Source organism: Ylistrum balloti, unplaced genomic scaffold, assembly GCF_031769215.1.
Source record: "Ylistrum balloti isolate Yb309-2 unplaced genomic scaffold, AGI_CSIRO_Ybal_v1 Utg370736, whole genome shotgun sequence".
Taxonomy (NCBI): Eukaryota; Metazoa; Mollusca; class Bivalvia; order Pectinida; family Pectinidae; genus Ylistrum; species Ylistrum balloti.
In genome coordinates this window covers 20,182-46,259 of record NW_026782434.1, presented here as the reverse complement: position 1 = coordinate 46,259, position 26,078 = coordinate 20,182, and the positions used below count along the sequence as shown (strand labels likewise).

The 26,078-nt window shown below is 33.0% G+C and overlaps 2 protein-coding genes and 1 pseudogene across 2 annotated transcripts; 2 read left to right on the top strand and 1 right to left on the bottom strand.

Annotated features, from left to right (window-relative positions):
- The first annotated feature begins 13,076 nt into the window (after positions 1-13,076).
- On the top strand, positions 13,077-14,136 carry LOC132557882 (uncharacterized). The gene is made up of 4 exons (XM_060222409.1): positions 13,077-13,110; positions 13,442-13,625; positions 13,692-13,907; positions 13,956-14,136. Exons 1-4 carry the CDS (start codon positions 13,077-13,079, stop codon positions 14,134-14,136), a joined length of 615 nt encoding a protein of 204 aa, XP_060078392.1.
- A 3,650-nt stretch (positions 14,137-17,786) lies between these two features.
- Positions 17,787-24,216, bottom strand: LOC132557889 (stabilizer of axonemal microtubules 3-like). The gene is made up of 6 exons (XM_060222414.1): positions 24,006-24,216; positions 23,172-23,363; positions 21,749-21,925; positions 19,984-20,204; positions 18,676-18,893; positions 17,787-17,942 (listed from the first exon to the last, which is right to left on the bottom strand). The coding sequence occupies exons 1-6, from the start codon at positions 24,114-24,116 to the stop codon at positions 17,854-17,856; spliced, it is 1,008 nt and encodes a 335-aa protein (XP_060078397.1). The 5' UTR covers positions 24,117-24,216; the 3' UTR covers positions 17,787-17,853.
- Positions 24,217-24,489: 273 nt separating this feature from the next.
- On the top strand, positions 24,490-25,646 carry LOC132557885 (uncharacterized; annotated as a pseudogene).
- The last annotated feature ends 432 nt before the right edge of the window (positions 25,647-26,078 follow it).

Here is a 26,078-nt window from a genome sequence, read left to right as displayed (position 1 = left end):
TTAGGAATGTCTGCAGAATAGCTTCGCTATCGTACCTTTTACTCTCCAATACTGCTGTGTTAAATGCTTTTAAATATCATCTCTCTATTATCACAGGACAAACAACAACGACACGTATGTTGCTGAAGTCGTATTTAATAGTATAATCAACTTAAACAGTTCTGTTCTGTCTTATCACTATTTTTGGAACTAATCATTTTTCCTATTTTTAGGTCACTATCTATATCACTTTAATAATACTCATCATATTATGTTTTCCTTGCTATAATAAGGGGAACAATCTACATATAATCTTATGAAAATCATTAGGAAAAGGAAATTAATGTTGACCATAATCACTTAATAGTTGTGTTTTCTCTCCGCTCTTCTTTTCTGTAATCATTGTAATCATGAGGTCATACGAAATGTCAGCTAATAGATATTTCACGAATCGTGTGTATATTCACGATAAATCTGAAATGGCTTTCTTATATTCACTTTACATTTCGCTTTTATTTTGCTGAAAAAAGTTCGTAATAACAAGTGTATTTCCGGAGGAGTAATGAGGAACAGAGATAGCTAGATTTCTCGAAAAAGTAATACCAACCGTCTTGGCATTGTGTATTTCGTATCTGGAATAATTAAATACATATTAATTTTATAAACAAAAATTTTAAAAAATCAAATATTCCATAAAATTCAGTTAACTTTTGACATTTAAACCAAGAAAAGAAAGGACTGATGACTTAATTGCGAAGGGAATAAAAAAGTGGAAGACATGGTCATGCGGTACTTTATGTTTTTGATCGAAGCGTCAGTTTGACATCTGTTCACATACATTGAAACTGCATCCATCAAAAGCAAACTTTGATGAAAGTCCATATATAAAATATGTGCCTTTATCTTATTCGATATGATTGAGTTTAGAAAATGTGTCTTGCGTGTCAGCAATAACAGTCCACTCTTTTTTTTCATTAAGACCTTAACTAGATTCACTTCAAATGGCATCAACAAAACGTATGTGATCATCATGATAATTTGGATTGCTTTATTAAGTCAATATCAGTTCCTCTGACGATCAGATGTCAGGACGAAAATTCGATGCCACACGGCAACTTGAAATTTGCCTTTTATTCAAAGCATGAAATATGCATGTTATGATGGGATTTAGACAAGCTTAATAAAAGTTTGTCATTTTTATCTTTTATATCAAATTTTTTTTTTCAATTTTGTTACTAGTTCAGGAGAACCGATAGAGCTAGATTTCTTTTTTTATGAAATCGGTGTTGTATGTAAAACTGATCGAAATTTTCGATATTGCTTTCATTCGCACTGAATATCAATAAACAAACATGTTTATTTTTCGAGGTTATCACATTGTTTATATAGAGATATTTTTCCATTGAACATACTATTTGACTTTAAAGTCATTGAGAATCGATGTTTTTTTTTTTAAATCGTCATTTTTTGAACATACGTTACAACATTTAGAGTATAAAGTAATAGATGTTTCAATATCAAACGTTTTAAACTGAACGACATGATTCGAATTACAAATTTACAATAGAAATCATGATAAGAGAATGAAACAAAAGGTCTCCGTATGATTAGCTTGTTTGTACTTATTGCTTATTTCAATTATCTACTATCAGCTACGACAACTATACTTTTGGATCCCTGTGCGTCGTGCGTTGGGGCAAACACACAGAGTTGCACATTCACCGGGGGATGCGTTTGCCAAAGCGGCTGGTCGGGGGCAGTTTGTGATACTCGTAAGTAAATCACGTGTCATATAATGCTGTTTCAGTTAGATTGTGTTGAACCGAGGAGGTTTTGCGTTATGATAAGTGATGCAGATGAGGTATTCATTTAAGAAAATACAGTGTAGTTTGTGGAACATGGCACTAACGATTGTCCTTTCATGAATCACACTTTTTAAGAGCTATGGCAGTTGGTTTATGTTTGTGATTAATCATGCACTTTCTGAGAGTTTCAACAAACAAAGTAGGAAGAAAAAAATCATATCGTGTCCTTGCACATCTTAATGTTTCTTTGTTACGAATTGTCTTGATATTTTACATGTACATAAATATTTTTATATCAATCAAGTAGTCAAGCCATACTTTTTCTTGCTAAACCTCTTGAATATGGCACATAGGAGACAAGTGAATAGCACCTTTCAATATGAACAGTAGAGCCAAATAATGAATTGGACAGAATGTTACCTTCCTTCGTCAATTGTGTTACATTGTCCATATATGAATCAAATGACACCGTGTATACGGTATTTTGTTTATCTGGTTTAAGATATTGAATCACCTGTTGTAATTGTGCCGTAGCATGATATGTAACCAATAGTATATAATATAATGTACTTTATTACAATATGATTCATGGTGATGTACTTTGGTTTCACAGAAGTTACTACAACTGGTAAGTTCACTCTGCTCTTCCAATTTTTGTATCATTTGCATAATATGGCGTCATTTTTTTTCTTAACTTGCTGTGATGGGGTAACCATTATATTGAGTACCTAACATTATTAGGATAATCATCCTATTATTATCTATAACTTACTGTGATGGCGTTGCTATTATATGGGGTATCAAAGATTGTTAGAATTACTCTCCTATTATCATCTTTTACTTACTGTGATGGTATGTCGTTATCATGAGGATCCATCATCTCTGTAATAACACCATCTCATCATTTATAGTTCATCATTATGTGGTTTCCATTCTTATAATCGATAATTACTCTTATGTCATAAGACTTAACAGAAATTTCATCAAAATTTCCGTCTTATAGCACCAATAACAACAACAGGAACACCATGTAAGTTTTAGTAGTATCGCATGTCTATATTCAGGCATTGTAGTTTTTATCTCGTCTTTATCAGTAACTATGATAGAGCTGGTTTTATTTTTAATCTTTTCTGATTGGTCAAGCCAAGCACATGCACGCGATATTAATTATGTCGAATCTTGTATAACCTACCATTATTTTTTTCGTCCAAATCCGATATCAAACTGGAGGGATTTCGGACCTCTCTTAATGTTTCTTTTCAAGGGTGTATAAATCCTTGTATGTACCTAAAATAAGGTCAATCATTGTATAAATGATATTCTGCTATCAGTTATCTGTTTTACTAATGTCTTTATCCGTCTGTTATTATTGATTATAAAATACTTTCCGATATTCTATCATCACCTTTCTCGATATAGTTCTTAAGTGCTGTTTATTTAGTCATCATTTTTTCAGTTTTGTAATTAATAAGATTACTTCGTAAATGATTAATAATGAATTAATAATCTCTCATTAATAATGAAATTTCTTTATCGATATATGCATTTTGTATTTTAGAAATGTTTATACTTCTACAAATCACCGAAAGTTCATTTAACATTTGACAACTCTCTGCCTAACGATGATAACAAATATCTTACTAAAATTTTACTTTCATTCTCTCTAGAATGATGAGTTTATCTAATAGTAAAGAGAAGAAAATACTTTCAGTTCTTACTGAATAATCCATATCATTTATTCATTCTTATTTTTCATGTTCTTTCATTACGCCAGACTTTTATATATGTCTGTCTGTCACAGAAATGCATCTCATACACGGAATAAAAATGAATCTGAAATTGTATTAACATGTATGTACTTAAACCATGATGGTTCATCTTTTTGTATCAGCGCAAATAGATTGTAATATATGTGTTACACAAAACACACAGAGTTGTTCGCCGAACACAGGATGTGCTTGTACTGCAGGCTGGACTGGAATTAATTGTGGTGATGGTAGGTAAATTTACTTCATGTTTTATTCTTAAGTGAAGAGTAGTCAGTTATGAAAAGATTTTATAGGGAATGAATTTTTGTAATGATTTAATTCAGAAATATTTCTTTATTATTATTATTATTAGTATTACATTATTAACTCATCTTATTTTAGTTTGGTATTTCTTCATGTTTGATTTACTGTGAAGACTACGAAATACACTCTAGTGAATAATTTAATGTTTTAGGAGGAGTAGATGTTTATCAATACAGCTTGCTAGCGTTTGATTATAAAATAATATTAAAATATATTTAAAAGTCAATTGCTAGTGCTAGACTTGTCTTCGACAACATTCTGTAGCGTAATCAGATGAACATTCGAGATGTGTTGTTCTGTGAACAGGAAGTGAGATTGTAAGAGACATGTCTGAATGACCAAAGCTACATAACACACATTTTAAAAGTTAAAACAGCATTAAAACGTTGTATGTTATCCAAACGAGATCCAGCGTTCAAAAGATTTTATTGTATAAGAGATTTAGCAATCGTTTGACAAATATTGTGTTAAGCTTTCATTCGAAGACACTATTTGTAACAATGTTTCTCTAGAGTATATTGAATGGTGCGATGAATGTAAATGAATGTCATACAAAAACAGGATAAAGATGATAGACATAGTGTAGGTTCATGACCCCTCCTTTATACATTATCTCTTCACATGATTATCATAGTTGAAGCTTTTGAGTATATATTTATGTGATATTTTCATGCTCAAAAACTTTTTTTTTTTTTGTTTTTCGTCATGCATTGTTTACAGATTTAGTTAACTTTAAATTGTCTGTATGTTAATGTTTTTGTCATGTGACATTTCCAGGTTGTCAACCATACTTCTGGGGTACGACCTGCGCAAATACCTGTACAGTCTGTATTGCCAACCAACTCACAACTTCTTCTTGTAATGATGCGACTGGGAGTTGTGTGTGTACCCCAGGCTACACCGGATCGGCATGTAATATCAGTACGTAAAAATGACTCTTCTACGTTTCATAAATCTCATAAATAGTTTCAGAATGCTGGGATGTAATAACTTCACCTGGACCTACACAACGGAACATCGAATAGGTAACATAAAATAATTATAAATAAACTTATGAGATTGCTATCAATACACGTACATGTATATCGTTTATGAAGAAAATGGAACTTCCTGCTGAAGATTACTTTTGCGTGAGTGAATGTAGAGGAATGCCAATCATTCTATTATGTCTCATTAATGTTAGGCGGCATCGTGTGAAATCATTAATTTTCGTTTGGCTGTAATCTTCTTTCATTTTGTAAATACGCAAGTATTAATATGTCCAAGATGTCCTAAAATCATCATAGGTTTATTTTTTTGACCTATTAGTTTCCTCGCAGTCAAGTGTCCTCAAAAAAGTCATTTATTTTGAAAAAAACACGACAGTATTTACACTGTTATTGCTATAGAGCCGATCGGGAGCTTTATTATCAAGATGTGATATTATAAAAAAGTGAAATAAGTAGATAAGTAACATACCAGTTACTAACCATTCGAGTTAGTATGTGACTTTTAACACCCGTATCTACTGTATACCTATGTCGTATTTGTGAACTCAGCATAACTGTTGGTTGGGAATTTAATTCTGAATTGAAATTGAACATTTAAGTTAAAGGATTGTTAACTTGAAGATAATTCAAAACTTATTCTTTTGTTGATTGTGTCAGCTGATGTAAAATTAAATGTTTATAGTTTATTATGTTCTATCGCTTCAGCTTGCCCTGACTTCTACTATGGCTCTAATTGTTCTTCCAAATGTACCTGCATGTCGCAAACAACATCGTCTTGCAACCATGTGAACGGCGCGTGCACTTGTCAGCCTGGTTTCACAGGAACAGTATGCGATCAAAGTATGTACATGATATACCATATTGTTATGCACTCACATATGCCAGTTGCTACATGTTAAAATTGAAAAAATTATATTATCATAATCAAAATGAGATAAGATTATCACAATCCGAGGAGAAAATTATTGACTTAATTTAAAGATTGTTGTAGTTTTCATTATATGCGCTGGAGAATTTACATATTACATTGCACGCGTTTGCAGATGCATAAATAAATTACAATCCTTAACTCACATTTGATAACCATAGATTTCCATAAAATATTACGTTATATATAGTTGCAAAAGAGGTCGGTTCATGTTTATTTGAACAACTATATTATACTGCAAGCTGTATGTTTGCGTCACTGAAAAGCGAACAGCAAAACAATATTTGGAAGAGAAAATTATTAAATAGACTTTTTCTATTTACGATTCGCTAACCAATACATAATTTACTACTGCCTATAGATATCAGACATATTTTCAAGTTTTTCCGTGTTTATACAAAAAATATGTGAGTAAATATTGTGTTTACAATTTGGTAAGTACTGGAAGGGTCGCATACTAGAGCGTTAGTTTAATCGGCATGTGTGAATATCAAGAAAAACGAAATAGCAAATGTAGAGGATACATAATAGTGTATTCAGTAATAACAATATTCAGTGTCTAATATTTAAGTAAAAAAACTAATCATTGAGATATTTCTTTACAGTTCACTCCTCCCTCCCCTAGAGTATGACAAAAGAAAGTAAAAGCTTGGAGGCAATTGTCCAGTGAATAATGTACATTTAACATTGTTCCTTCTTATGATAAACACATCATTATGTTATTCTTCACTTTTTTAAACTTTTATGAGTAAATACAGTTATTAAATCTGACTGCAATATCATTCAATATAATCACTCGGGAAATCACAGCAATCATCGATATCTTGTCTTGTAGACCCGCGGGTGTTCTGTAATCGTGCTACCTGAACGGGACTAGAATTCTTGAACAAACCCTTAAAAACCATTATTACTATAATGACACACATTCAGTCTTTTAAGGAGAATTGAGCAACTGATGGACAAGCTGAAGGTAAATTCAATTTAAAGATATCTTTGGCTTTTCATGTCAGCATAGGAGTTGATAATGTTCATGAAAAATACAAAAACGTCGACGTTCCATTGACATCACCAACACCGGATGACCCTTCGGTTAACTTTCGTGATTCGTGTTCTCATTGATAGTGATCATCGTGTTCGCGATGACCATTAACATGGCTTATTAAACATAAACACAATTTTAGCATGAAAAAATCGAATAAACAGTGAACCTGCAACAAAACTGCAACTTTTAATGCTCCTTGGTGAATCAAAATCTCGGTACACTTCGGCTCTCTTTGCTTTACAGGACTTGCCTCACATGTGTGCTGTATACCTGGAGCTTAGTATGCATTTAGTGGTTGCTATAAGGTATAAGGAATAAAGAAACAGATTATAGTACTTCTGTAATGTATGAATACAAAAACACATGTCAATTTTGCAACCCGTTTATTAGATACTATTGCTATAGAAGACATCAAATCACAAAAGCGTTTCACAGAATAGGTTCAAGCACCACTTTTTCAGTTTCTATAAAGTACATTTGACACATAAATTGAAACTGCCCACGACCTCATGAATAGTAATTGGTGGGAGCAGTTTTAAAGTCTGCAATTTTCTGGTTATTCGACAAAAGATTGTGTCATACTTGCTAGCCAGGATTTTTATTGTGTTAAATACAACCGACCCACTGTCAGTTAAAAATGTTTTTAACTATTATTATTTATTATTGATTACAAAAGCAACTAGAAGTAAGTGACAAATGCGGAAAACGTTGAGCCATTAGAAACGAACATCATTACTTTCTTTATGTAGTGCGATATGAACCCCTATGTATACAGAATGGCAAAAAAATGTCGTCTTGCCGAATTGCAACCACATCAGCAAAATTTCGAGATGGTCAGTTTTCTTAAATAATCACTGCCCATCGCTTCATTTGGAGTACCTGAAACCTGTTTTATGTGACATGACATCCTATTGAGAGAACGGTCTCACTCAAAGAATTATTACAGTCGGGGTGAATTGCTGCCTTTAATCTTCTCAAAGGAAATCGTACGGACAGTTCCTTATGTCCAAAACATTAGTGACTTTAATTTTGATGAAGTATCCTACAAAAAGGAAACTGAAAGTTTCCGAAATAAACCTGATCCTCAGTTGATACAATTGCGGAAAGTTTCGTGTATCAAATTAACCTGAATATGTCTCCTAAATCCTTTGTAAGCGAGGTTTGCTGATTTCAGGAATTAAATTCAAGAAGATTGGTGTGGACGCTGTGACGTGGTTGATTTTTTGTACATGTATCAATTTACCTACAATGACTTTTGTTTGTTTGCAGCATGCGGTAATTTTACATACGGACAGGACTGTGCCTTGAACTGCTCTTGTCACGCGAACAACACAGTTCTCTGTGATAGTGTTACTGGGGCATGCATATGTACTCCCGGTTGGACGGGAAGTTTCTGTAATGAAAGTAAGTAGTACTACTTATCAAAGATATGATTTAACAAGAGACTGATTTCTAAATTCATCTGTCGTCAGCATGAATGCAATTTGGATCGCAGATAATAAGAATAGGTCATATCAGTTATCTCTCATGGTATAGGCGTTCATATCAGCGTTTATCTATTCTGATTTTTGTTAATTGTCTGAACATCCATGAACACCCAAATCATATTAATGATTGACGTAAGGCTACAATAGACGTCCATCAAAAGACATTCAGCTAAAGCATTAGTCTAATGAATTAAAATTTTACCTTTCAATATTATTGTACATGTACATGCTTAATGCTGATATATGTGTATGTATATATTTGTACAGTATAGATTTATTTTTGTCATTGAATTATTATTAGTGAATGTGTTTACAGGATCATTTTCATTATGGAAAATTCATAGTTTTTTTTTTACATAAATAATTGATAATGAACTGTTAATTCATCATTCGCAAATCATGGCGTTCCAACGAATATCAATCTTTCTTGCAGCTTGTTCAAACTGGACTTATGGACAATACTGCGAACGATCATGCGAGTGTAACCAAACTAACTCCAAGACATGCGACCACGTGACCGGTGCCTGCTTGTGTAACCCAGGTTATCAGGGGTCTATTTGCAATGATGGTGAGATTTCTGTTTACTTAGCAAAAGATTCACTCCATCTTGGAAACATTAACACAAATATTGTGCCTTTATTTACAAATATACCCTAGACGTAATATTCCATTGCAAGATAGTTTTAAGAAGTCACTTATGCCCTTATCCTATTCATTGACAGGCACAGTTAAACGTTCAACCCTCCTGAGATATTACCGATCTAACAAGGTAATCTTAATTCTTGCTACACGTTGAAAAGTGGAGGTCAAAAAAGTTGAACAACCGAAACACAATGTATATCGTCTTTTCTAATGTCAAGTTTTCAAATGAGACCTGGTTTAATAACGACGAATTCCTTAGGCATACTATAGAGCTTGAAACACACCTAGATCCATTATAAGGGTTATATTAGTTTTCGGTTTCTCACAAAGAAAGCGGAATCAGTCACAAGTGGATTTTGCCTTGTATATCTCAGGCAGAACCTAATAACTCTGACGATATAATTATTACACTGTATTTTTTCTCTTTTTTCTGTTTTTATTATCATTATTTTAGCCACTGTCACAACACGATATTATCACATCTACCAAATTCATTATAATTAACAACATGCAATGCTGAGTTGTTTAGATACATGTTTGCTTGAAAATATATCTGAGACATTGATAACTGTTGAACGACGACATATATACGAAATACACAGAAAAAGCATTGATATATAATTTCCAGGAAAAGTAAATCATGGATTTCAGTGGAATATGATACTAATGGTCATTCAGCCATTGGGTTTTTAATCTGTACTCACAAAATCACTTATACGGGCTTTACTTTTCGGTTTCAGTTTGCCAGTCTTACTATTACGGTGATGGTTGTGATAATGTATGCCTATGTGACAGAAATCTGAGTTCTTCCTGTGATCACGTGACCGGACAGTGTGTTTGTACAGCTGGCTATGATCAACCAAACTGCAATACTAGTAAGTCTTGAATTTTTGTAACAATAAAACATGAAGAAAGTAAGAACAGTGCAATAATAAAAACCAAAATACACTGATAATTGAGTGACTTAAAAATTGATCTATTGAAGATTAGTATTTTTCGTGTTGATTAGATGAAGTACTGTGAGACAGTTTGCATAAATTTGATCGGGATCGTTAAGGTAATTCCTATAAATTTTGCAAATGTAAAGATTCACTATCATAAAAGTGTGAAAGTTTGTAAATGTACAATATATAAAAATTACAAATCAGCATAGTGTTACATGATTCAGTAAATATATTATATAATGTATACATGAATAAGTGAAAAACCAATACATGGAATAAATTATATAAAAGATATTTTATGGTTCTGATTTTTGTTTTTTAATATATCATTTATAGCGGAAAATTGTAAAAACGAAAAATAAAGGAAAAACAAATTAATAATAATTATTAATATAAACTACTGACAGAATACGCAATACACATTCGATATGCATTTAATAAGCTTATACGAGATTAATTTCTTATGACTTGTTTGAGACTTCACATTAAACCTAAGAACAGGTAAATACCAACAATAGTTGTTCATAATCAAAATTGAGTTAAATCTGAGCAAAAGAAAAAATTCAGCAGAGCCCCCTAGACAAGGCACAAGGATGATCAAAGAAGGTGTTCCCGTGAGGTAGACTCTTCTGCTTCATCAATGGCATCTCCAATATCAGTGCAAGTAAAGCATATTTTAGTATGGACCCTTAACAAGGCACAATGACAATTAGACAAGGCTCTCCAGAAGGGTAGGCTCTTTTGCTTCATCAACCGCATCCTAAATATCCCTGCAAGTAAAGCATACCCTCATAAATGTATTGATAACATAATAACCAATGATTATAATAACGATGACTTACACATCAAATATCACCTTACACATGGAAAAGGACTATTTCCCAATATGGTCAACCTCATGTCTATTTAAAAGATTAAGTAAAACACTGATTGGGATAAAACTGTAGTGAAAAACATTAGGAAAACTGACAGTTATTGATGTGCATAAAGCGTTGTTTTTTTCTCTGATTATTATTTACGTACTTGTCTAGCATGCCCGGCAGAATTTTACGGTGACCAGTGTTCAAGTCCTTGTAACTGTCCTGCCACCGCTTACCCAGCGTGTCACCACATCACGGGCGTCTGTACATGTTTACCTGGATATGTTGGAGACTTGTGTCAAACAGGTAATGTACGAGATAAAAGAAACAAATATCAATAAACATCTTAGGAGATGAAGAACTTAATTGTTTTTTGTCAATTTTAGGGTGTGCTGGTTTGAAGATTAATGCAGGCCATGCAACTTTCGCATGAAAATTGAACATTTGCGGATGAACAAGCCCAATTCGAATTAACCATACTTTTAGTAAACCACATTTTCATATAATATTGTACCTCTAAGATAAAAAAATGAAACCTTCTGTATACATCACGATTAATTCGATGTATTTAGTCAGCCTGCCTAACTACCAAAAGCATTCGAACTCATTTAAACCGAATTCTTGGCTTTCCCATGGTATCGCCAAGTTCGAGATAACGAGGACTGACTAAGCTTTAGTTGCGTCTCGTTTTTTAACTACTAATATCTATCATTTTCCTAAAGCAGCCTCTGCGTTACATTTCTTGACATGAAACTTGTATTATATGATTCGCTGACGAAATGATAACATTTCTTAAACTGCTTTAAATTTGCAAATAGTCCTACAAATATTTTCAGAATGTCCGGATGATACATTTGGGGTGAATTGCTTAGGCACGTGTGACTGTTTCGCCCCCTACACATCATCCTGTGACAAAGGGACCGGTGTCTGTGTGTGTATCAGTGGCTGGGAGGGCACCAGGTGTGACACCGGTGAGTGTTACGTAAAGTAGTTACATTTTTGTGTTAAAACTGAATTGTGTGAACTTGTGTCAAAAGGAGAGATGAAGATGTTACATAAAGTTGTGTATGTGTGCAATAGGTGCCGGTCGATTCATTTTAGAATTGCTATTAACTATTAGCTATGGTTGTAACTATGATAAGCCATGTTGACGGTATCTCAATATGAATACAAATACATATCAATATTGCAATTGATCATAATCCATTGATTTATTTTGTAATTTTGATTTGGATTTTATTTCAATGCTCGTGAAGATACCATTGAAATGAAAACAGCACAGTGCATTATACCCTGGGATAGATAATGATATAAAACATAAATTTACATTCATTAATGCCTATGTTTGTCTTGAGACTAATGTTAACATTTATTATATTTAACAAAAGAGATTTCCATTTAGTTTTTGTTGTTTTGAGAAAGATTATGCGACATTGTTTTCTTTTATTCTTCATCTAAAAAATATATACATTTTAAGCAGCAAATAAATTCAGATTATTAATTTCTTTTACATGCCAACTTAAAGCTAGTGTTTCGGAATTCTTACTAACATCGCCCACCATTGTGAGTGTGATTTCTGTAGCAGCTACGTTACTGTTGGTGTTTATAATTCTATTTGTTCTCTGGAAAATATGCAGGTAAGTTCAATTATCTTGTTATCTAGTGTGACTGTGTGTCATGCTTTATATAAAAATAGACAAACATATGTATTAATTATATTTGGTTAGGAAAACAAAACTTTGTGTTATTTCATAAACAAAATTGGCATTATGCATACTGGTGAATTCAAAATGACCACACACTTAGTTTACATTATCATGTTATCAATTATGAATTAAATGACAATTTTTAAACTTCAGTACATTTGAAATGTCTTTTTGGATGACAAATTTATATCTTGAACATTGATGTGAGTTGATTTCAGATATATGATAGAGACAGCATTGTAGAAGATAGTGTCATCATATATTATGATATCTATTTGATATGTCACAATAATTTAGAAATCTACATCACACTCCAACTTGTAAAGTCACAGTTAATAGGACTTACATGCCTGTTAATAGGTCCCCCATGGTAATACTATATTGGTTTCACTGTTATAATCATGTTTCCATTAGAACCATAAGTTGGCGGTACTTCACGAAGAGTGGGCTCTAATAAAATTTTAGTTCTGTATAAAGATTTATGATAGCGATGAAAATAGATTATTCAATATCATGGAATACATTCTTGATCGCAAACGTTTTTTTTTTTTTTTTTTTTGACAGATGTTCATGTACGGAGATAAAACACCGGGCACATAAGGACAAGGGAGCCGTAATTCTGATGAATTCTCCAATAAGCCCAGGATCAAACAATGGCAAGCATCTTCTCTGTCTTAGGAAAAAAATATATATCTTCATAAGTAGTCATACCAAGGCCGTGTACATATAATGGTCATCCAACTCATCCTTCATCATACCGATAAATGAATGACCTTGTGGGATCAAACATATTTGTGTATATCTATTTGGAAAGACAACATACACGTGGTCACCAAAATGCTTATACACATTTGTATATTACACTTCAATTTCAATGTCAATATTTACGTTAAAATGTGAAAATCATTCAATTGCATCAATTGCATATGACGTAACTGTATTGAGTAAATCATTTTGTCAATAACTAGACTTAACTTTTTATCTTAGCCGCGATATCTGCTATGGCCGCCGCAACCACCCAGCTGAAACATGACGGTATTTACTACTACAGTGCAGACCTGAACAAAGACTCTGGTGGAGCCAGTGACGTTTCAGCTACCCCGGAGAAGGACGTTGATAACTATTATTATGGCGGAGTTCAGACTGGTCCCTCCCCAGCTTCTTTCTTAAAATCTCCAGCGAAGTCATTGGAAAATGATGCATATTACGACGATGGTGCAGTAGGGGATGCTGTAACCGCTTCTTCTAAACCAACAGGAAATGATACATACTACGATGATGGCGATGTTGGAGACGCTGTAGCCAAAAACATGGATAAGTCCGAGAAGGGCCAAGCACCGTCGACGAATACAATGTATAAGAACGTTTCGTCGCTTCCTGCAAGAACCGCAAATGTTCCTTTTCAGAAGATCAAACATCCACCGTTACCTGTTCCCCCTGTTCCTCCAGTTCCGTTGCCTTCCCCTCAAATGGTCCTTCCACAATCCAAATCTCTTCAAAGCATCCCTAAGAACACTGATCAAATATATAAAAACGATGTGGCTGAAACATCTTTTGGCACGATGCCAACTTATGGCAACGCTGGACCACAAAAGTTACCTGGGCTGGCTCCTGATGATAATTATGAAAGCCTAGACAGTAATACTAGACACATTTCCGCCGTGTACGCCGAGTTGAAATAAATGGCAATCGTCATAGGGTTTCGTAATGCTAAATGTATTAGTTAGATATTCTACATGCATTTAAGTGATTATCTATTCGTGCTGTCAACGTTGCTCTAAATAATAAAATGTTGATTTGCGAAGCTACAAAATTGACTTTAAAAATACATCAAACAATTATCTTCAGTGTTCTCGGGGAAGATCTCAAAATGAACTGCGTTGTGTGCTGTGATTTGTTTAAAGATAAATGACGTAACTGAAGAGGGATAAGCTGACAGGTAAACAGCATGACAACACAGTGTACGATATGATGTTTTTGTTTTGATATAAACAGAAATACATCTCAAAATGAACAACTTGATATGTGAGGATGAAATTGAACTGGCCCCACTTGTATAAAACATCTCAACTTGAGATTTCCTCAAGTCGAGATTTTCCTCAGCTGATATCTCCTCAAAAATGGCTTGTATAAAATTTTCTCAAGGAACAGGCGGAAGGCATCGGCTAGGATGTCCTGAAATTCCTTGAGGAATTTTCATACAAGATATTTTCAAGGAGATATAAGCTGAGGAAAATCTGGGCTTGAGGAAATCTCAAGTTGAGATGTTTTATACAAGTGGGGCCTGATCTGGTTAATAGTTGCATATGCACGTGCACATATATCTGAGAAAGTTAGATTTTCACGTTTTTGTTTTGTTTTTTTTTTTTTTTTTTTAGTTTTTTGGTTTTTTTATATTTATTTTTATTTCAAATTTGATATAAAAAATGATAACAATTAACATGATTCCTCTTTATATTCAGGCTATACAATTACTTACATATTCAACATATCAGCCAGCAGTGTTTAATAGGACAAGATCAATATCTAAATTATAAGATTTCAATTCATAAACATATTTTCATTCCGAAACATGTCTCTTTTTGCCTGATTCTCTGTTCATATATTGAATAAAACTTGAATTTTGACTAAAGCTTCAATTCATTCAATGATACATGTACGTTACTTTGTTCACATCGCGAATATAGTGATACACTTATCAAAAGACAACATTAAATATTTCCTCTTTGTTAAAATACATATTGTATAGTCAGTTGATTATAATCTATAGATTCATTTTCTTTGCCTTATTATTCTACTTATTCAAAATGGGGACATTTGGCATATATATCATCGATGTTGGTTTCATCATATTTAACTAAGACGTGTTAACTGGCAATTATTATTGTTGTTATTGGGAATAATAATGATATACAGATATCAATCTACCCATATAATACTTTACAACAAAGACAAATGCTGTTTATCTCTCCGTCACGTGTACCTTGTTTTCTTGCAGGAAAGTGTACTGTAATATGTAATTTCGTATTTGTAGGAAAATTCATATTAAAGATAAATGCCTGTTAACTCTCTGTATCATGTAATTTTGTATATGTAGGAAAATTTACAATGAAGATAAATTCCTATTGTCTCTCTGTTACATGTAATTTTGTACAATAAAACAACTTATTCAACCGTGACTTCATTTGTGTCCAAACATGAAAATTTGTAGTTTCAATGCAATGACTACATCAAACTGTTTATACCAGTCAAAACTACCAAAATTATATCATCAATAGAAAAGTTGTAGCATCCCTAGATTTCTTGTACCTGCACATATGTAATTCAAATAAATAAAGGCCAAAAGGGCACTCAAGCCAATGTCTTTATTCAATGTTTAATGTGTGATAAGACTGCTTGATTGATAGAGACCAGACAACTAGTTAACCACACACACATATACTTCTGAATATTATATTATGTATAGTACTGGAGAAACTTACTGTTTAATGTGAATACTCCCAACACTGTTGTATTATGGCCTAGGTAAATTCATCTCCATATTATATATAACATTAACCAATACTAACTTACCTTATTATTTCATGTACATTATATCACAGTCTGGCATCATTTCTGTAGCTACACTACAATGATAGAAAACTTTCTTTCTGCAATGGATTTTTTTTAAATCACTGAATTGTAGAGAAGATGCATACAACATTTTTATATTGAGATTTAAATGGTACACAAATATTAGAACATACTGGTTAAACTTCAAATTTGATTTGATAAATTGAAAACTACTCCATTTTTAACCCCCTCCCCACAACCCAACCAAGTTCCCAAGTTGACTTACAAGTAAAGTTACCTTTCCAAAATGTTAATTATTGATGTGGTAATGAAGTAATAAATGTCTTTAATAAATCTGAAAAAAACCTTCAAGGGCATTTGGTTTTTAGAACCACTCCTTTGCAAAAAAAATAAATGCTGATTGTCACTCTGTTACATGTAACTTTGTACCTGTAGGGAAATTAACAATAATGATAGATCTTCATTCATATGCTTAAGTTTAGAAGTTTAGAAATATATCAGATATATGGCCCCATCATGGTAAAGTTGTCACGTACATCCTCCAGACACGAACTCTATACATGTTGGAGGGCTTAGCTTCAAGAGTGAAAAGTAATATTTAGTATTTTATTGCATAATGCAGTCTGCATTTAGTGATACAATACAACAGGTGGCTGAAACCATCAGGACAGATTTCAACCATGCTATATGATAAGTGTGATGATTTTGATTTCCCTGAAGTGAATAATTCATTTTTAGATATGGTATATGTACAAACAAATCTACATCCCAGCATATGATGTATATATTTCACAGTTCAACCTTGATATACAAATTTCAATCATTGACTGTAGTAACTGTTACAGAACTTTGTGTGCTTTTCTGTGTGTGTGTGTGTGTGTGTGTGTGTGTGATGTGAAAATGTCACACAACACAAAAAATGAAGCAGAATGGTATTGAAATATGGAACACTATTGAACGTTTTGTGCTATTTTTCCATGACCTCGGAAAATTAAGTATTGCAGCAAATTAAAAAAAAACAAAATATTCAATGTTTAATTAAAGAATTTATTGAAGCAGAGAAGTATACTTAAAAAGGAAATATTCACATATAAGCATATAACTTAATATTCTCCACAAAATAAACATACAATAGAAATGTATTCGTAACAAATCCTTCTCTCATGAAAGGGTATCACAGGTTAGCCAATTAACAAATACTCTACAGTGTACAGACATTGTGTTTGCTACAGATGTCGATTTTCACCACGATGATTGTAGTTTTTTTTTTTTAAATCTTTGCCATATGAAGAAATTGAGCTTTCTGTGACATCATATAAAAAGTGTAAATTATTTCATAAAATACCACTACTATAAGAGTAGAATGACAATAAAGTTTAATAAATCTTCAATGTGAATTATTAAATTGCTTTGTTTTTTTATTTCAAATATAAAATAAATTGATAAAGTGAGTGGTAAAAACTTCAAAAATAAAACAACATTTTAGTTTTGTTATTATGAAAAACAAAATGTTTAAGCCATTTTCTATATGATATGCATATCACATAGTGGTAAGTATTTTTTTTAACTCAATACACATTGTACTTCCTTTAAAGAAATGGTGAAATATCAAAATTTCTGTACAAATATTTTTGTATTTTGACAAGTCTGACCATTTTTGACGGGGATTAAAGTTTGAAAAAAAAAGTATTCCCTATCCGAAATAGTTTATTGGCATCATTTGTGACCAAAATCCAAATGTTTTGTTCTGTTTGTTTATTCTATTCCCACATTTAATTGATCTTCTGTCTTTTATTGTCCACAAACATCCAGGAATACTAATGTTATCACACCATTATAGGCTTGTTACTGCCTACATGCTGGTACTCTGTGTTGTACATCTTGGGAGCAGTCATTGCAGATTTAGATCCTGGAGCTGCAAATATAATAAAAATAAAATGAACATGTATAAATATTCAGATAGATTTATTTAAACAAAATAAATAAATAAAATAAAAAATGACTTACTTCCTTCTCTTTAAATGTTTTTTGTTTTTTTCTCATCAAATTCTTACTGTATTACATACAGTGAAGCACGGGTTACAATAGAAATAATCTTCAAACAGCAAAGCACCAGTTACAATAAAAAAAATTATCAGCATAAATTGATTTATATATTACAAAGGATGATTACAAATTGAATGTAAATAAAGTTTATGTGTCAAAAAAAGTACAAATGTATATATCAAACACTTTTTGAAAACAATTATATCAAAGTGATGAATTAAGAATTGAAACATCTTTTGCACTGGTAAAACAAATCTCTTTTTAAAAATTTATTCCACTGTGGTTTTATGGTGTGGATCAATGCTTGAATACATAGCATTGATATGTAATATCACCATGATTATAATAAATTCAACATAAAAAAATGCATTAAATCCAGATATCCTCCAAAAAAACTTATATATAAGTATATGTATATATATAAGTATATATATAATTTTTGATCAATTTCAATAAAAGCCTTTTACAAAATTTGCTAACTGAAGTATTTGAACAATAAACTAATATATATAAGTGTTTCTGATTGATTATGATTTGGCAATTTTTGATAACATAATCATACACCAAATATTTATCTTTAATATTTTTTGTCATACACTTACGAGGTAATGTCCATGGGGTGTCCACTGGGCAGAATTGGTTTTCCTTTGCTTTCACATCTGAGGGTTGCATGAAGGACTCGGCATAAAGAGATTTGAGACCAGCATGAGGGACTGGGATCATAGGCTTGGGAGCTCGAGGAACCTTGGTCCTGGTCTTAAACCAAATAGGGTCAACCATTGGTAATGGTTCTCGTGGGATGGTGTCTTTAGGAAGAGGACTGTGAAAAACAAGAAATTTATTATATAGTAATTGACAAAAAAAAAATCATTCTCGTTTGTGTTAATTGACAGATACTGTGAGTCAATGACAGGTGTTAGCATTATTCAGTGATACTGTAGTATATGAAGTTGTGTTTTGTACTGTGATGTAATTAAGTTTACAAGGATTAGAGCACCTGGGGTGGAACGACATACACCCCTCCCAAATGTCAAAGGGGAAAAACAAGTTTTAAGGAAATTAATTCAAAAACTGCTGAGTTAAAAAACAATGGCAAATAACTCATCCCAAAACTCAACAATCCAAATGGCATAAAGAAAGGACAATTTTATCTAATGGTTTAAAAACCTATCATTTCAGAGGACCTGGTGAAAAAAAACTGAAGTAGAAGATCTTTGTATACAATCAAAAGGCTAAAACATCAAAGGCCAATAACTCCTTCAATATTTGTTGAATCTAAATGCTGCTGTTTATGTACAGAAACACAATTTTATGTCATAGCTGTAGAACCTTCCAAGTCTGAAAAAAAAATCATTGAATACTGAGAGAGGAGAGCTCTGGACAAAATGAAATTTATGCAAAATCAAAGGGCAGCGACTCTGCCTAATGCAGGCAAACCAAATTGCTGTTCAAGAAAACAGTTTCATGTCACGGCAACTGTGCCTACCAAGTCTAAAAGAAATATATCAAGAAATCCTGAAAGAGAAGATCTTTGGAAAAGATTTACATTATAATAACAACTAGGATCAAAACTCTTCCAAATACATTCAAGTCAAACTGACATTCATGATGTGCATATAAAGTAAAGTTCAAATTTCAAAGTTGATGTGATCTGCAGACTGGTGAGAAATAACATGTAAAACAACAAAACTTTTTATTTGTGCCCATTCTGTATGATACTTTCAATATTTTCCATAATTATCATTCAAAGACTGAGACTTGGAGCAAATTTGCAGTCCTTTGTTCTTTTATCACATTTGACAACAGAATTGGGGGTAAGGCTTAAACTGTGCCATTTCAAGGGAGTATATTCCAGGAATGATACACATTCATATGTACAATACAATTTCTGCTATACTTATATTACTTACTTGTGTTTCTGGCCATGTCCCCAGGCTTTAGGATATTCCTCACACTCCCAGTATGTCGCAATGTCCTTTTTCGGATAACGTTTGAGCTCATTAGCTGTAAATGACCGATGATCTTGTTGTGTTGTTGATAAGTAAGGGTCAAGTTGTCGTAGGATTCCCTTGTCTCGGACATAAAACGGAGCCCCTTGTAGTTTGGGGTTCTGGGTAGTGGCTTGGCCGTACTGAGAAAAAACAAATCAATCAATTAAAGATAATAATCATTGATGAGTTGGGCAGGTATTGTATGTGATCATAAGTTTTGGGGTACTTACTTTCATATTACATTATTTAACTTATAAAGCAGTTTTTCAAACTGTGTACAACCCAACAAATCATAGCATTGTAATTCATTTCCAAAATTCCATTAACTTGATTATATATTACATTTCCTGGTAAGTCCATAGTCCTTCATGAAATTTCAGAAATGTAAAGCACTGTATGGTTATCACTAATTGCAGTTGTTAATTGGTTTATTCATTTATTTTTAGAAGGCTTTAACTGTGAATAAAACTGGAATTTTATTTTGAAGGTTCTTTTCTCATTAGAAATATTTAACATTACAGAAAATGAATTACATCTAAATTAAAGACAAAAATGTGGTTTGTGGTTCAACAAACCAGTTATTAAAAATGTTTTGCAGTCAGTCTGGACAAATGTTTCCTTTGATCCAGGTCAATAGTTGAAATGGAGGTTTGAGTGACCTATTTTTGACACATGACTCAACACCTTACCCAGTTTAACCTATACTCTAAGTTTTAAGTTCCAGTGAGCAGTAGGTTAGGAAATAGAGACCAGAAAAAAATATGGTTTGGGTGTCTGTAAAAAGTCAATATGAAGGTCACAGTGACCTACATTTGATACATGAAACATAGTCTGATTTGCAAATAAGTGAATCCATACCTCAAGTACAGAGTTCCAGTGTCTAGTAGTAGTTAGAAAAGGAGAAAAAAGATTTTCTTTGATATAGGTCAAAGGTCAAAATGTAGGTCAGAGTGACCTATTTTGTAACACTACACTCTATCTATCCAAGGTAAACCAAAACCATAAATATGAATTTTTCATTGACATTTAATTTAGGAGACAGATCAAGTTAGCAGACAGACTTTTTCTCTGTTGAAGGTCAAAAGTCAAAATGTATATCAGGATGACCTACTTTAGATAAGTGAAACAATCCATCTGACCAAGGTAAAACTTTACCCCATGGATGAAGTTTCTGTGACCAGTAGTGTAGGAGATAATCCGTCTGTACAAACTTTTTCTTTGAAGTAGTTAAAATGATCAAAATTCAGGTCTGAATGACTTTGATGCATGGCACACTGTCTGTCAAAGGTGAATCCAAACCCAAAGTTCCAGTGATAAGAAAAGTTCCAGTGAAAAGAAGTGTAAGAGATGGAGTTTTGATCTGGACAAGGTAGCGAAGGGAATAGAAAGAAGGATGATTGGACACAATGAGGAACAATAACTTCTCAACCGAATCGGGGGTACACAAAGCAGTAAATACTGGTGTTTTAGATTTGAAGTAATACTATAAACAATCTCTTATTTTTTTTTGTGTTTACTGGTAATTGACTGACAAGTAAATCTGAATGAAGACTTTAAGTCCATTTTTGCATCAAAGATCAAATAAGTTAAATTTAACCAAGTATGGATAGAAAGTAAAGATATGTTCATCATTGATATAAATATTTCTAAAGCAGATAGTGTGTATTGACTTTCTTATGGTTACCTTTGAGGGGCCTTCACGGTGATGATCATTAAGGCTGTATGACTGAGGCAAATTCAATCCTGCTGTGTCATCAAAATGGTACTTCTCCCGGATGCCAGGGGGTGCTGAATAACACTCTTTTGTCTCAGATTTTTGATTACCCATTGTTAGCGGCTTTCGCCATCCTCCTTTGCCAAGCTATTATATAAAAAAAAAAGAATGCATCAACTTCACAACATAGAATAACTTATATTCTGTATGGCCACTTTACAAATTATACCGTTGGATTCCAAGAAGGTATGCTACATGGTGGCATTCATACATTTGGTTTAAATAAATTAACTCTATGCCACAGCCTGGTACCAACGTCACAACTTTCAGATGGTAACAAAACTAAGTGCCATTGATAAGATAATTCAGCAGAGTACTCACCTGTTATAAGCTTGCTTATAGGTGGCTAAATGGTTAGTTTTAACTATGTAACTACTCTTAATTAAAAAAAAAAAAGTAGTTTGATAGATATAATTTTAATTACAATCCAGGCTAAATTCAAGAAATTCTCTTATTTTTGATCACTAATATAATCCGGACATGAGGCAGGGAAGTTAAAATGGTATCCTTCCACAGGACCTAGAAAAACTCGCTATGTATGCGTTTTTTTCAATGGAATGACAACAAAACATATACCCAGTACATTAAATTCAGCCATCGCATAGGGAACTAATATAATTATCTAATTTACAACAATTTCATGTTATGAATTATTCTACTAATCTATAAGGAATTATAAATTGCATGAAAATTGATTTTCATAATTTCCAACATGAATTTACATCCTATGGTCATTATAAGGCTAAACTAAATTACATATAGAAGATTGCACAAAGACCAAGGGGAATTTATCTTTCAAATGAATACATATCCAGAATTAGATACAAAAGAATTGAATGAGAGATTTAATACAAAACTTCATCACACACTTTTGTCCTTGTAGCAGGTGACTGCCTACAGCACATTCCTTTAATGACCTGCATGGACACTCTCCTGAGAGCTGTGATAGCTCATTTCATTATAACCTCAGCTTATATAACCTCAGGAGTTAATATGAGGTGTGTGGTTTGAGGCTACCTACCTATGTCAGTTTGTGTTTATTAGGAAGCTGAGACACAGACTAGTCTATGCTGACATGGTTGCTCTAAGCTGTAAGATGGGCCTTTCCTATGTTGTTCAGTAAGGTAACACAGGCTGATTATTGAGTGATAAATCCTCCAAATAAAATCTCTCGTGTGGCACAAAACTGGGTAATCCCAATGAATTAACCTTTCTCAAAACCATCTATCAAAATTGACAAGAACTAGTTCAGAATATCCTAAGAAGCATTGAAATGATATTACATAGTGTATGGGTTGAGGGATATTTAAAAAGCATTGCATTTATCAATCACCTTTTCTGCTAAGTCCTTTACATAGTCAACCTTCCAATGACCAGGTGGTTTCTTGTATAAAGGATTCTGATAAGGACTTCCTTTGGCATATTTACTATCATGTGTTTTTCCTGTAGTGGTTTCGTAATGATGGTCTCGGGTCATTTCATCTTGCTTAGCTAGACCAGGAGGCAGTGGTTGGTACAATTCAGTCTGAAAGTCATGGAAGTGGAAATACTCAATATCTATCATAACTTAAATTTTAAAATTAAGTACATGTATAAACAATTGTACATATACATTGTTAGCATTAAACAGTTTTGAATTACTATTCCTTTGTATTCAGCTTGATAGCAGAAACATTGATTAACAAGTACAAGTATGCCAACTGAACGCATGTACAGTGTAATAATGGATAGCAAACGGTATACAAAGAAATTGTCTGTTCATATAACAATCATCAACATTGAGGAGAGTGCCATCGACTTGCATCCAACATAATTTTATACTTTATTTATTCTGAGAAGCCGTTATGTATGTTTTTTTATAATATGTTAACGCCATCTATAATTGCTTATGCTAAATTTTCAGAATTGTGCAATGAAATTTGAATTGCACTGAAATTTGTAAAATGATCCAATATGTAAATGAACTTTAACCCGGAAAGTTGGTAAGGAAATATAACCAGAGAAACAAAAGAAAATAAATTCACGCCATATAGGCCATTAATGTCTGACATTAATCGATCGAGAGGTCAATTCAAACTGATCACATCTTATTATCAGGAAATGCACTGTACATTGGCCATTCAGTAAGTGTAAGCACATTTTCGATGCATTAAAAAGTCATCATTACCTGGAATTGCGAGCTTGGAAAGTAATAACCTGGTCTGTAATGGTGTCCAACACCAGTTGATGTCATCTGCCAATCCTGGCGATGTTCACTGTTCACTTCTTTAAAACTCATGATTTTCACGTATAAAAGTTATTATATAGACAATTTATGATTTAGATTTTGTAAACAAACTATAAAAGGGTTAATCCCCGACAAAACCGCCGTAAGAAAGACATAAAAACACTAAATCCCTCGTTTTACATGCTCACTAGTCCGACATAGCATCCCACTGTGTACATGTAACCATGTAAACCGCACTGCATTATGGGAAAACTATTAAGGGGAAGCAACCCGCTATGAAAATTAGAAGCGATGAAGGTATCGCGTCATGAATATCTTTGCTACAATGCATTTCTTTACGTCGTTTGTATTTAAAGTATATTTAAATGTTGTCGCGTGCCCAAATGATAAACAATCGAAAAAAAGAAGATACAAATTAACGATTATGGTTATACAGTACAACATACACCACTTATGATATATCTATAAGAAACATTTCTCGCTAGCTACGCTAGGTAGAACAATTCACTATAGGGGAGACCGGGGCACAGTGAATCGGAAAAGTTGTTTTTGAATATTACTCCTTATCAAAAGGCAGAATTGATTGTCTTTTAAGTGCAAACGATAATGACCCATGGTCAGTGTTTAAACATGGCAAATATTACATGCCAACAACAGGCCTATAGATATATTTTTATTCTTTTCTAAATGATTCGTGTTGTATGAAAGTAACTCACTGAAAGATGAATCATGTAAAATGTTGTGTCATTATCATGTTCAGCAAATAAGAGTTTTAAGACATTTTTCAGAAGAATCACCACTAACATTTATTTCACACAGTTTGCAGCTATGCCTGTTTTAATGCGTATTCACTATAACCGTAGAACTGTTTTGAAGAGCAAGAACATTTCAAGGTAGCTATATTTCATGTTTACTTAATATGTCAGTAACATACTTCCAGTTTGTCAATTTCATTGAAGAAAAGACTCCTCAGTGCATACAATTTGGAGAAACGAGCACCTATTCAGTGGGGTGTAGCCCATGAAAAAAATGGGATTGAAGAATATTGTAAGAAAGGAGGAGTAACTGTGGTGCAGACAAGCAAGTTTAAAACCAATGTGTATGAAGTTTGTTATTTGTAATCTAATTCTTTGGCTGACATTATTAAATGTATCAAATCTGTCATATTTGATTAAAAGTTGTCAACCTTGGCCCCTGTTTTGGAGTATTGATCAGTACACATGAAAAAGTCTTACTTACACTTTAAACTTAACTGGCAGAACATAGAAGGTTTCTTTTTGAAATATGTTTTTTACTAATTACAATATTTGCTAGGCATAAAATTGTACCCGAATTACTGATTTGATCATGCTTTTCTAATATATAGGTATATGGCTGCACGAGTCTGGGGTACTTGGTGCATCACCTGATGGATTTGTACAAGGAGAGTTTAAGAATGATGGAAGTATCCATTATCAGTGTAGAAACCACTTAACTTCATCAGCAGACATAGTTGAGGTGAAATGTCCATACACAGCCAGAGACATGACAATATAAGAGGCGTGTGAATATATCAAAGATTTTTTCCTGGGTAAGAAGTAACTAAGAACTTCTTTAACAGTTCTGTGACTTTGTTAACAGTCAGACTAAATTGTTCATTTCAAGGAGATATTCAGACTGAAACCACTTAAAAGATGTGTATCAGATTGACATGTTAAATTTAACGTTTTCATCGGTCAATACGATCTCGAGACGCAAAATTCTTGCACGTGCCCGACGCACAGCTCAGGTGCACACTATATTACTGAAACAATAAAGCGCCCCAGGAAAGCCTGGTTCTTAAATTTACCTAAAAAAAACACATTGGATGAAAATATGAAAATTTCAAGAGTTTGATTGATATATTTTTGTTTTGTATCTATTGGGATTAAGGTTGGGCTGTGGGTGGGGGAGGGGGTCGACTGTCTGCATCGGCATTGTTTAATCAGTTGATAATCTATAAATATCATTGATTGTTCACATTAGGTTAATGGG

Excerpts from the sequence above, each read along its gene's own strand:
- LOC132557882 (XM_060222409.1), top strand. The coding sequence starts at position 13,077 with ATGAATTCTCCAATAAGCCCAGGATCAAACAATG. Across the intron at positions 13,111-13,441 it reads AAGCCCAGGATCAAACAATG|CCGCGATATCTGCTATGGCC; the intron begins GCAAGCATCTTC and ends TTTTTATCTTAG. Across the intron at positions 13,908-13,955 it reads CCCCCTGTTCCTCCAGTTCC|CATCCCTAAGAACACTGATC; the intron begins GTTGCCTTCCCC and ends ATCTCTTCAAAG.
- LOC132557889 (XM_060222414.1), bottom strand. The coding sequence starts at position 24,116 with ATGAGTTTTAAAGAAGTGAACAGTGAACATCGCCAGGATTGGCAGATG. Across the intron at positions 21,926-23,171 it reads TAAAGGACTTAGCAGAAAAG|CTTGGCAAAGGAGGATGGCG; the intron begins GTGATTGATAAA and ends TTTATATAATAG. Across the intron at positions 20,205-21,748 it reads ACCGTGAAGGCCCCTCAAAG|TACGGCCAAGCCACTACCCA; the intron begins GTAACCATAAGA and ends GTTTTTTCTCAG.